At 44.1% G+C, this 12,473-nt stretch overlaps 1 protein-coding gene across 1 annotated transcript in view; it reads left to right on the plus strand.

Moving 5' to 3' along the window:
• The window catches only part of ELMO1 (engulfment and cell motility 1), a 344,558-nt gene that overhangs the window by 133,847 nt on the left and 198,238 nt on the right, over positions 1–12,473 (plus strand). The window contains exon 13 of the mRNA XM_056857534.1: positions 1,012–1,116. Within this exon, the coding sequence (XP_056713512.1) occupies positions 1,012–1,116 (105 nt within the window). The remainder of the gene's footprint in view (positions 1–1,011; positions 1,117–12,473) is intronic.

Here is a 12,473-nt window from a genome sequence, read left to right on the forward strand (position 1 = left end):
CGGCCTCTCCTCCCTCCTTTTCATTGCCTTTGCCTTTCTCTGGAGTTTCTTGAGATGGTTGCCAACACTCTGTCCTCAGCCAGCATGTTTTCTTATCATTCTGCAACTTCTAGATTATGTGTAAAATCATAACAGACTGTAGTTACGAAGACAAGGGAGATGGGTATGGGTACCACTATGAGTAGCAGATGCATACAGTAGGTGATAGTCCAAGGTTAGTAGCCCAGGGAGGCGGTCTGGCCTGTCCCACATTATGAACCTCGATGCTCAGTACCCTGCTGACATTCAGTAGGATCTACGCATTTTGCATAGTTTACAAAAATAAAGTCCTATTCCATTTCTGAATATTCCAAGAAAAGTTCCTAAGAGTCACTTACACTTGCTATTTATCAGTATATCTGTTTTGAAATTAGAGTTACCACAACACAAGAATTTTCGTAATAGTCCCTTGTTACCATAGAGCATTCATGCTTGCTCGCTTGAATGCCGCCCCTTCAGCAGCGTTAAATGGGAGATATGGCAATTTACCTTATTCAGATAGGCTTTGTCTATGTGATCTGAAGAGAGGGAATACATTATCCCATATGATGCTGGAATGCCCCCAATATAATTCCTATTGCAATCAATGGATTACCCCTATCTTAATCAAATTACCTGCCACCATTACAAAAGATAAAACAGTCCCCTTTTTGCTGGCAGATAGAGACCCAAGAACAACATTGGCAGTAGCCAAGTATCTCTCCACCATATTTTCCTTAAAGAAATAAAGGCTCCCCTTTTACTGCTCAAGAACTTTTGTTCAAGGGAGCTTGAAAGAAGGAAAGAAAGAATTTTAGTTAAAAATGGTGTTCTGGTTGACAGCCTCATTTCCTGATGGATTAATTTATAGTAGAAGATACTGGTAGCCAAACGGGAGTGACTTTTGAGGGACCTCTAAGTGCTTGGGTTTTACTAGGACCATGATTTATGTGAGTACACTTCTAATGTTCACCTCTTGTTGCCTTTTCACAGAATCATGTGAACCCAGCAATGGATTTTACGCAGACTCCTCCAGGGATGCTGGCCCTCGACAACATGCTGTACTTTGCCAAACATCATCAGGATGCTTACATACGGGTAAGGGCCCTTTCTTTGTACAAGCAGAGCCTGAGTAGCATTTTTATCTTTGGGGGGGGGGGTTTCCATCATTTTAGGAAAGCAGATGGAGCTCCTGATGCTGTGAAACCTCAGTTATAGCTGCTGAAAGGCAGGGCCACAGGGCAAGGAGAATCGTGGTGTTCCCATGTTAGCTTTGACAAACGCTGAGCAGCGACCCCTCCAAATTTATTTTCAGAAGCGGATGTAAATGCCATCTTGACGGATGACTTGAAAGCCTGAAACCCTCTTTGTGTGCTTTGACTCCCAAGAGGAAGAAATCTGATGTGACTGATTCCAATTAGATCTGGGGGAAGAAAAAGAAGGCTGATTCACATTCTACTTTTCCTTCTCTCACTTCCTACCCACTTCTTGCCTACACAGCTTGTTTGAAAGGTAGCAGCGAAACTATATTTTGTTTCTTTACATGTTCGTTTTGACATTTGAACAGATAACAGCTGAGCAACTTCTCATAAACTTTCCTGCTATGCGCAGAAGCCAAGTAACAGAGTTGGCTGTATAGCGAGGGACAGGCGGTCACTCAATCTGTCTAAATTTCTCCATGGAAATGCAGAAGGGATCTGATGCGCATAAGAAATGGGGGGGGGGACGACAACTTCCGCAGAGATGCAGGAAATCACCGGCAAGGGAATGTGCAAGCATGATCGGTGTTGTGCTCTGGTTGAAATGAATCTTGAGGAACGTTAAAATACAGTCTGCATTCAAACAGATTTAAAACTAAAGAAGCCTCAGATTTTTTGTAAAGGTCATCCTGACATCTGAGACCACACACAAAAAAGGGCTCATAAATAGAATGTCATTAGCTTGGGAGACAATAAGGGACAGTGGCTTTCAGATCTGCTAGCTTGAGTGCTCATTACAGCAAGCAGTGATAGCATGGATCATAAGGAATCACAAGAAAGATATTAAGAGACAGACAGACAATTAGAGAGTAAAGATAGGCACAGAGTTAAATATGTTAACATCATTTAAAAATGCAATTTGGTTCTTTTCATAGGTCTATATTATTATGAATGTGTCATTCTTCAAAAAGAATGCACTGGAGGAAATCAGCTGTTGCCTGAGATGGGGAGGGGCAGGAATTGTGCAAACTGCATGTGTGCCTGTGTTATTTTCAAGTGACTTTTCCAGAGCCTGCTCCCTATGAAACAATCAGACTTGTCTTTTAAACCCTGGCGAGTCCAAAAAGGGTTTCAGGATTTGGGCCTGGTGTTTTAAAAGCGGAAGTGTCACCATGGTCCATCATCCCTTGGCTTTTAAAAAAAATCTTAGATGAATTTCAAGAGGGATTGCGTGGGGGGGGGGAACCTTCTGGGAACTCTAGGTTTTTGTAGGATGATGTGTTTGTGCACTGGATCTTGGCTAATTTGACGATAGTTTTAAGGATAATGTCCATATGCAAGATCTTGACCATAGTTATTTGTTGTTATTCTTTTGAAAGTAGGAAAAAGAATATCATGCAATCTTGCAGGTGTGAGAGTGGGTACTAATAATATTTTACATAATAACAAATCTCATAACTTTTTTGGCAATCTCTGTCCATTGCCAGCTTGCATGGTGTATCTTGCTACTGTTGCATTGTACTTTTGAAAGCAGCATTTCCTTAAATATGTGAAAACTGCTGTATTTATCCACCTATCACATGAACACATGAAGCTGCCTTCTACTAAACCAGACCCTTGGTCCATCAAAGTCAGTATTGTCTACTCAGACCAGCAGTGGCTCTCCAGGGTCTCAGGCAGAGGTCTTTCACATCACCTATTGGCCTAGTCCCTTTACCTGGAGATGCCGGGGATTGAACCTGGGACCTTCTTCATGCCAAGCAGATGCTCTGCCACTGAGCCACAGCCCCTCAGTCTCAATTTCTGTAAGAGTCTTCTTCTATGGATCGAAGAGTGGCTTGTGTGGATATCCCCCTCCTCTGTTTAATTCTCACAAAACCCTATAAGGTAGGTTAGGCTGAGAGAGGCCCAAGATCACCCAGTGAACAACATGGCAGAGTGAAGACTTGAGCTCAAATCTCTCTGGTCCTAGGCTGTTACCGCACTAGGTATTCCCAGCGATGTATTAAGAGTTTGAAAATGTTATAAAAAATACTGTTCGTGCTTTGTTTGGCCCCTTTAGCTGTGAAGATGTCTTCCAACCATTTTTTAGCCATGGCATCCAAAAACCCTTTTAAAGCGATGTTTTTTATAACATTTCCAAACTCTTGATACATCGCTGGGAATACCTAGTGAGGTAACAACCCTAGTCCTACATAATATTAGTTGCTTTCTGAGAAAGGATTGCTCATTTAGCTCACTTATGATAGCTTATTATTGGAATTCTCAGACATCCACTATTGCAAATGAAGTTCCGTGATCAGAGCTCCCAGGGGGTTTTATTGTTCTGTTTTCAAGTACATTGGGGCCCTATTTTATCAGGACTACAGCAGGAGGGAAGTGGGGGCTAGTCATTCCTCCCCACTTCCCAATCTAAAATGGCCCCAAGAAACTGGGTACCCATTTCTGTGTCTGTGTATCCTCAGTGGCACAAGCAGTGACTCCTTGGGGATGTTTCAAATTGAAACAACAGCACCTCCCTCCACCCCATTCCTTGTGTCACGGTAACAAGTGAAATTGGGCTCCCTGAGCCTCATAATTAGATTAACGGTGGGAGGAGCTATGGCTCAGTGGTAGAGCATGTGCTTGGCTTGCAGATGGTCCCACATTCAATCCCCAGCATCTCCAGGTAAAAAGAATCAAGTATCAAGTGACGAGAAAGACCTCTGCTTAAGACCATGGAGACCTGCTGCCATTCTGAGTAGACAGTACTGATCTTGATGGACCGGTGGTCTGATTCAATATGAGGCAGCTTCACTTAACTCCCATCATAGCCCTCTGAAGTATCTTGCCTAGTTTGGCCTTCAGTCCCGTGTTCAGGTTGTTGAAAGTTAAGGAACAAGTCTGCATTTCCCCAGGAAGGAAAGGGAAGGTGATAGGAGTGTTTGTGTGAGACGGGGAAAGCTTGAGAAGAAAGACCAGAAGAAGACAAGGGCCCTTCAGGTCAATGGTACAAGCCAACATTTTCAGTCAGTCTTGCCCAAGTCCCTTCCCTACTGCAGACACCAGCCCACCTGGCTTTTGTACAGGTATGTTCCAGGATCCCCACCACAGTCATTTTTTGTGGCCAAGGAGGACCTTTCCTTCCTTTTTCACCAGCAGAAAAGTTGGTTGGATCTATCCCGTTGTGTTGGAAGAGCTATGTCTTCCCATTCCCCCCCCCCCACAGCTCTTTGAGGATTGAAAGTCATATGAAACCGGCATGTGTGTGTGTGTGTGTGTGTATGTGTGTTAAGTGCCGTCAAGTCACTTCCAACTCATGGTGACCCTATGAATAAATGTCCTCCAAAACATTTGATTGTTAACAGCCTTGCTCAGGTCTTGCAAACTGAGGACCGTGGCTTCCTTTATAGAGTCAATCCATCCCATGTTGGCTCTTCCTCTTTCCCCACTGCCTTCAACTTTTCCTAGCATGATTGTCTTTTCTGGTGACTCTTGTCTTCTCATATTGTGACCAAAGTACAATAGCCTCAGTTTAGTCATTTTCGATCCTAGGGAGAGTTCAGGCTTGACTTGATCTAAAACCCATTTATTTGTTTTTGGGTGGTCCATGGTATCTGTAACACTGTCTTACAACACCACATTTCAAAGGAATCAACTTTCTTCCTGTCAGTATTCTTCATTGTCCAACTTTCACACCCATACATTGTAATAGGGAATACTAAGACTTAAACCTCAGGATGCAGAACTTTGTTTATCCACTTAGTGATGCTGAGTTTGTACAGAGTTTGGCTCTTTTGGAAGTGCACTTTTTAAAGTAAGGGGGTAGAAGACTAGACTTCACAGATGCTGTCTGTGAAGCTCACCATCATGTTTTTAGCTTTTGGCCGTGTGGCATTTTAATTGTAGCCTGGCCTATGAAAAGCATTAGGAAGACAGGATGTGCAGGAAGTAGGCAGAAGTGTTTTGGTCTGAAGTACTTGACCACTTTCAGCCCCCAAATAATGCCAAGTAGTACCTTTTTAACAGGCAGTCTCGTTCAGTTACTACTTTGCCTTTTTATACTTCAAGACAACTGAAACCTTGAAAGAGAAGGAGTTTTGTTTCAGGAGTTACAAAGGTGCAGACAGACGCGAGCTGTTCTGTGTAGACCACTGAAAATATAATTAGTTTGAGTCAGTCAGGTTGTGCACTCTATATTTCATAACCCATGCGTTTGTTGTATGGAAGGCAGCCTACACATCCTTCCGCTAGCTCCAAAATAGCTATCTGCCCACTCATGTTAGCTTCATCAAAAATGAGTTGTTCGATAGATTGCATGAGTATTTCTCGAGCTAAATGCAGCATGATGTGGACAGGGCTTAGTCAGAAATAACAGCTACAGATGAAATTACCTGCGGCAATACAGCCCGGATTGCAATTTGTTTTTCTTACGGTGAAAGTAGAAAAGAGAGAACTACTTTCTGTTTGTTCTGGTAATGTATCACACTCAGAACATTGCTTAAGAGGCTGTTATGTTCCCAATCTGTTGTGCGATCACGTCTTTGCTGTGTATTTTCTTCCTGGCTCCTCATAATATGTTCTTCTTCTCTTCCTTCTCCTGCAGTCCTTTTTCTGTCCGCCGTCTGTGTATGTGTGTGTATTGTTCTAGCTTTTGAATAATAATCCTTTTTTTCCTGGATTCATTTCCAGACTCAGCTCAAGATGTGTTGGTGCCTGAGGTAGAAAATAAAACGGGTGCCTCTTGGCAGTAAAAATGTAATAATAGATTAAATAAGAACTGACAATTTCCTGTCTTATTTCAGCTGCCCAAGACCTACTTGGGCGGCACACATTATTCTGCCTACTAGCCTAGAGAGCCAGCGTGGTGTAGTGGTTAAGAGCGGTGGTTTGGAGCGGTGGACTCTGATCTGGAGAACTGGGTTTGATTCCCCACTCCTCCACATGAGCTGCGGAGGCTAATCTGGTGAACTGGATTTGTTTCTCCGCTCCTACGCATGAAGCCAGCTGGGTGACCTTGGCCCAGTCACAACTCTCTTCAAGATCTCTCAGCCCCACCTACCTCACAGGATGCCTGTTGTGGGGAGGGGAAGGGAAGGTGATTGTAAGCCGGTTTAAGTCTTCCTTAAGTGGGAAAGTTGGCACATAAAAGCCAACTCTTCTTCTTTTAGTCTGTGATCACTTCACACGTTATACCTAATGCTCCTCATAATGAGTGTCTGGCAGAATAAAAGGTCCCCAACATTGTTGAGTCTGTGGTCACTTTTGGAATTTTGAGAGTTTAGTGGGCGCCACTACAAAATGGCTGCCAGAGAGGGAGGGGCCAATCATAAAATGCTGCCATAGGGCAGCTGTGAAGAAGGGCAATAGAAATCAGTGTGCTAGATCTTTGTTTTCACTGAGAGGCTTGTTTTTGGTTTGTCAGTTTCTTGTTCAGATTTCACTTGAGTTGACTTTAAAACACAACCCAGTTTCAGTTTCTGGAGTAACAGCTACACCACACTCTTCACCAGCTTAACCCCTAAACTGGACTGGGATTACTCAGGACTCCTCAACCTTACTTAGGGATCACTCAATACACCTGAGATGTCTTCCCTCTCCCCGGTTTCCGAGAACTCTCTTTTTCCTCAGAGCTAACTCCCAACGTCGAACCCTGGACACCCTCTATTCGCTCAGGGTTAACATTCTTATGGCCCCGTTGCTGATTCTGTATTCATCGAACAACTTTAAAATCATGTTCCTTTATGTTTCACTCCTGAGGACTAGTCCTCACACAGCACGCAGCTGCCGCTAGCTTCTCAGAGCTCGGCCCGCCCTGAACTCCGGAGCCGAACTGAACCTCTCCCTGACTGAGAGATGAATGTCACGCTTTCACGAGCCGCTCTCAGGACTCCCGTTAGCTGCCAATCAACTGCCTCTGAGGCAAGAACAGCCTCCTGGTTTCTATTGCCTTCTTCACAGCTGCTCCATGGCTGCGTTTTATGATTGGTCCGGCCCCCTGTGGCAACACCCTGTGGCTGATGCACTATCCAGAAACACCCGAATGTGTTTTTTTTTTAATATAATTTTTTATTATTATCTTCTTCATTTAGAATAACAAAGTATACATCCGGGTGTTTTTTTTTATATATATATATATTTTATTATTTTCTTCATTTAGAATAACAACGTATACATCATCATCTATTCCTAAAAATTAATAAAAGTAATATCAAACTATTAATAATAGTAATTGAAACTTGTAATGACTTCCCCCTCACTCCCTTCCATCTAAAAATAAATTGTATATACTTTTGCTAGCAAAATTAATCCTCATATTATTTAATTAATGTATAGGTATCATATCTTGGTAAAAATGTATTAATCAACTACCTTAATATGACCATAGTACAAAATATTTATAAAGATTAAATCAAAGAATATCCTTTAAATGAACCCATTACACATTGATTTTTTCCACGCCTCCCATTCCCCCATAAATTGTGCATTATCAGTTTGATTTATAGACACACCCGAATGTGTTGATTATTGCAAGCCTTTGTGTGCCATCAAATTTCTGACAGACCTAATTTCCTTGACAAATCCAAGTCTCCCTTCGCTCCGTCGCAGCAGCTCTTTGATTTGGAGCAGAGATGCTGTTTACTTCTAGTTTACAAAGAGAAGGGAGGGTTTGCTTCTTACGTGGACACAGGAAAGCTTGCCAAGCCCAAAGGCATTTAAAAAAAACACACACCTATGTCTGGAACTGAGCTGCGGATTCACATATCTGATGCCCTTTCCTGGAATGAACTCACAGTTTTATTAGTCAGCTGACAGGAAGTGAACCAGTGCTCTCTTTTTTGTGGTCTGTTTCATTCAAAAACTTTTGGATTTTATCCCCAAGTCTCAGAAAACAAATGAAGAAGAAGAGTTGATTTTTATATGCCAATTTTCTCTACCTTTTAGGGAGAATCAATCTGGCTTACAATCACCTTCCTTTCCTCCCCCCACAACAGTCACCTTGTGAGGTAGGATGGGGCTGAGAGAGTTCTGAGAGAACTGTGACTAGCCCAAGGTCACCCAGTTGGCTTCATGTGGAGGAGTGGGGAAACCAACCCCCAGATTAGAGTCCACCGCTCATGTGGAGGAGTGGGGAATCAAACCTGGTTCTCCAGATTACAGTCCACTGCTCTTAACCACTACACAACACTGGCTCATGAAACACACTGGCACAACACAACTTGCCTATCCCAAATGCAGTGCCCGTGGGTGCCTTGCCATATGCCAGTGGGCATCAGGAAACACACTGGCATATGGCAAGGCACCCATGGGCACTGCATTCGGGATAGGCAAGTTGTGTGACTTTCAACCTCAGTCCATGTAGGCTGAAACAGACAGGTAGCCTCCTGGTGAGTGTAGCTTCTACACAAAAGATAGTAGGACTGCTTTTTATATATGTTATCAGTAAACACTGTGTGTGGAGAAATGCCCTACACCCCAGGATTCTTGTCAAAGTTACAGTAATTGGGTCTGCACTCTTTGACGTGCTCAAAGGTGCCTTTCCACAGATTAGCAGGTAGCAATGAGAAAGATACACAGGCACAGGGCAATTCAGGGCCATGAATATGCAGATGGCACTGGCAGGAGGAAGACAAACAGCTAATATTTTAGCCAGAGAGTCACACCTAGGAGAGAGAGATTGGGGAACCCACAGATAGATTGTCTCTCTTTGTTTTGGATAGGAAGGGACAGAATGACCCACAAAGGTGGGGGGGAGCCAGGCAAGAGATTTTGAAATCTCTGAAGGTCTCCTTAGATCTGTTCTGTTCTGATCTTAAACCCTGTCCAGTTAACGCAAAGGATTAAGTCAGGGGCGTCAAACTTAATTGTTATGAGGGCCAGATATGACATAAAAATCCCTGCTCCAGTGTCCCAGGAGGTGTACCCGGGGGCGGAGCTGCCTCTAGGCAGCTTCCAAATCCCTTTCGCCCTTGGAATGCCTCCCGGGATGCTGGCGGTCCTGCGACACCTTTTTAGGTAGTGTAGGTCCGCTTTCCCCTATGGGGGAAAAATGCCTTTCCCCCTGTTTTTATTTATTTCCCCTCTGTGGCAGCTGGGAAGCCTCTGAGGAGGCTTCTCATCTGCGCCGTCCTGTCACACAAAAATTTGGTGGCAGTGGCCACCAGGAGCAAGTGCAAAGGGCCAACTCCAGCTTGCTTCCCCTTTCCCATACCTGCTTCTCCCCATACTTTGCTGCACTGATGAGCAGACAAGCAGGAGGGGGAAAGGAAGACCTGGCTGGTATGTATGTAATCAAGGGAAGGGAAGACTGAATGGGTGATAGCAAGGCACCCCTTCTTAATCTTTAAATTGCCAAACTCGGACTTTCATTACGGGCGAATGTATATATTATGGATGAATGTATATATGGAAGAGGTCCAATTCTAGAGCTTCAGACCTCGCCTGGAGGTTGGCAAGCCTACCTTCATATGGCCTGGGCTCACCCAGCGTGGGTCAGATTGATGGTGAGCAGCTCAGTTCTCCCCTGGCCAATCCCAGAGTCCAAGTGTTGCTGACTGAGGGAGAAAGAGGCCTAGTGGTCCAAGCTAAAGAAGATGGCAGGGCAGAGGTGGACAGGTGCCAGTCCACAAGCGGCTCTCCCCCTGACTTCCTTGCAAACAGCCTGTGTTGTTGCCTTCATCCACCTACACCCTAGTCTTCCTCCTGGGACTGGAACAGGTCTAGAGAAGAGAGGGCAAGGAGATCCTCAGCAAATAGCAACTGCTGCCGATTCTGCTGCAGCTGCTGGGCTCGGTAAAATTTAATATGGTTCCCACTGGATGGTCAGACCACTGCCTCTTCTCCCACTCTTGTTCAAATAAAATCTTAAATGAGCAGCTGTCTTGAGGCAGTTATGCATCCGTGACAGAGGAGAAGGGGGGGAAATCAGAGCAATCCCAGTTAAATAGGAACATTTGGGTGGTGTGCAAAGCAGTGTGCGTGGTTCCTTCCTTCGAAACTTAAGTCACTGTGACGCTAATGTGAAGCAGCCCTAAAATGTTGTACCGGAGGCCATTTTTCTTGTTAGACACAGTTGTATCTTGTGATCGATCGTGGTGTGCGGTGTAGAGCGTGCACGTTCCACATTCAGTCCCAGCATCTCCAATTAGAAGGGACCTTGCGTACCTGAGCTGCCAAAAATATCCCCTAGAGACTCAAAGAGCTGCTTTGAACAGGACCCTGGAGAGGTGGCATAACCATTCCTAAACAAATTAAAGAGCTGCTGCCTGGCAGGATAGATAGTACCAAACAAATTGCGCCATCAGACTGAGGTTGTGAGAGTCGGGTGCTTCTAGTTTTGTTGCATTCGGGTTTGCTAACCCCCAGGTGGGGCCTGGAGATCTCCCAGACAACAAAGATCAGCTCCCCTGGAGCAAATGGCTGCGTTGGAGGGTGTATTCTATGTTATACCCTACGGAGATCCCTCCCTAGGCTGTACTCCCAAATCTCCAGGAGTTTCCCAACCTGAAGTTGGCATCCGTGCTATTAGCTTGGATCCAAACTCTACTTTTTCTTCTTCTTTTTAATTTAGGCTGGCTGGGCCATCACCCCTCTTCCAAGGCTTGTCCAGTTTGTTTTGCTACTCTATGGCCTTCTGATATGCTCCTTAACTAGGACAGGAAAAAATATCAAAACAGCAGAGCGCACTTTCGAAGCAATAATGTTCTGTAACATGAGGTGCCTTAATTAACAAAGCAGTGGGAGATTGCTGATGGAGATGATTGAAGTACCTGGACCAGAAACAAATTTGGTTCATGCGGTCTGAGTATTCTTTTTCAGGCTCCTGTGAATAGGTTTTAAATTAAAAAACAAAACAATTCTAATAAAATGATAGAACATGGGTGTCAAACATGTGGCCCGCGGGCTGGATCTGGCCCCTTGAGAGCTCTTATTTGGCTCGCAAGGCAGCCGAGGCAGCCACACTCACACCCGCTCCCGATCTGGGCTGGCGAGGCATGACTTAGCCTAACCTAGTGACATTTATGTTATATCTGCCCTCATAACAATTGAGTTCAGCACCCCTGATATAGAAGAAAATGGTAACTGGGATAAAGCACAGGTTTGTCTAGGATAGATTGTGAAAGCCCATGGTATCCTCGGTCATGGCACCAAACTCTGGACCGCTCTCCCCAGGAAGGCTTGTTTGTCCCCATCTGTTGCTAACTTCAGCCAGTGGGTGAAGAATTTAATGTTTTTTTCTGGTGTTCCCTCAGTGATCTTTTCTTCTTTCCCTATGTTTTAATTGCCGTTTTAACGTTTTTGTATGTATATTGTTGTTTGGTTTTAATTGCTTTAATGAAGTATTTTGGTTTCGTTTTAAGACATGTCTTTGTTATATATGTTTTTAATCTGTTAGCCACTTTGGTGGCCCTGATGAGGGCAGGAAGGTGAGGTATAAATTTGATAAATAAATAAAATAATATATTTTCAAGAAGTCAGTGTATGGCTGCGTGTAGTGTGTACTGATTGTTATGTATTTTGTGTCTGATTTTTTTGTGTTTTGAAAATAAAAAATTATTTTTTAAAAAAGAAGATAACTGTGGCTTGGGAAAGCTACATGCTAGTAAATAGGATAGGATATCAAGTAGGAAATATCCTGAGTATTCCTTACCCTTGTTTTTTAAGCTCAAGAAACTCTGCTGTAGTTTACTATAGACAGTTTCACAGAGCTCCATGAGGCCGTTGTCCTGCCTAGCCCAGTATCTTCAGACCTGGAGCCCTTCTTCAGGGCCTCAAGCAGAAATCTTTCCCAGCCCTGTAATCTGAGTTCCTGTTATTTCTTAATGATATCCCACCTTTGATTAGTTGCTTTGTTAACCACCTTGAAGGGCTGTCATATAGAGGATGGTGTGGAGTTGTTTTCTGTTGCCCCAGAAGGTCTGACCAGAACCAACGCATGGAAATTAGATCAATAGAGTTTCCATCTAAACATTAGGAAGAACTTCCTAACAGTTAGAGTGGTTCCTCTGTGGAACAGGCTTCCTTGGGAGGTGGTGGAATCTCCTTCCCTGGAAGTTTTTAAGCAGAAGCTAGTTGGCCATCTGTCAGCAATAATGATTCTATGACCTTAGGCAGATCATGAGAGGGAGGGCATCTTGGCCATCTTTTGGGCATGGAGTATGGGTTGCTGGGGTGTGGGGGGAAGGTAGTTGTGAATTTCCTGCATTGTGCAGGGGGTTGGACTAGATGACCCTGGTGATCCCTTCCAACTCTGTGATTCTAAGATGCAAACATGCA

The sequence above is a fragment of the Euleptes europaea genome, chromosome 11, assembly GCF_029931775.1.
Source record: "Euleptes europaea isolate rEulEur1 chromosome 11, rEulEur1.hap1, whole genome shotgun sequence".
Lineage (NCBI taxonomy): Eukaryota > Metazoa > Chordata > Lepidosauria > Squamata > Sphaerodactylidae > Euleptes > Euleptes europaea.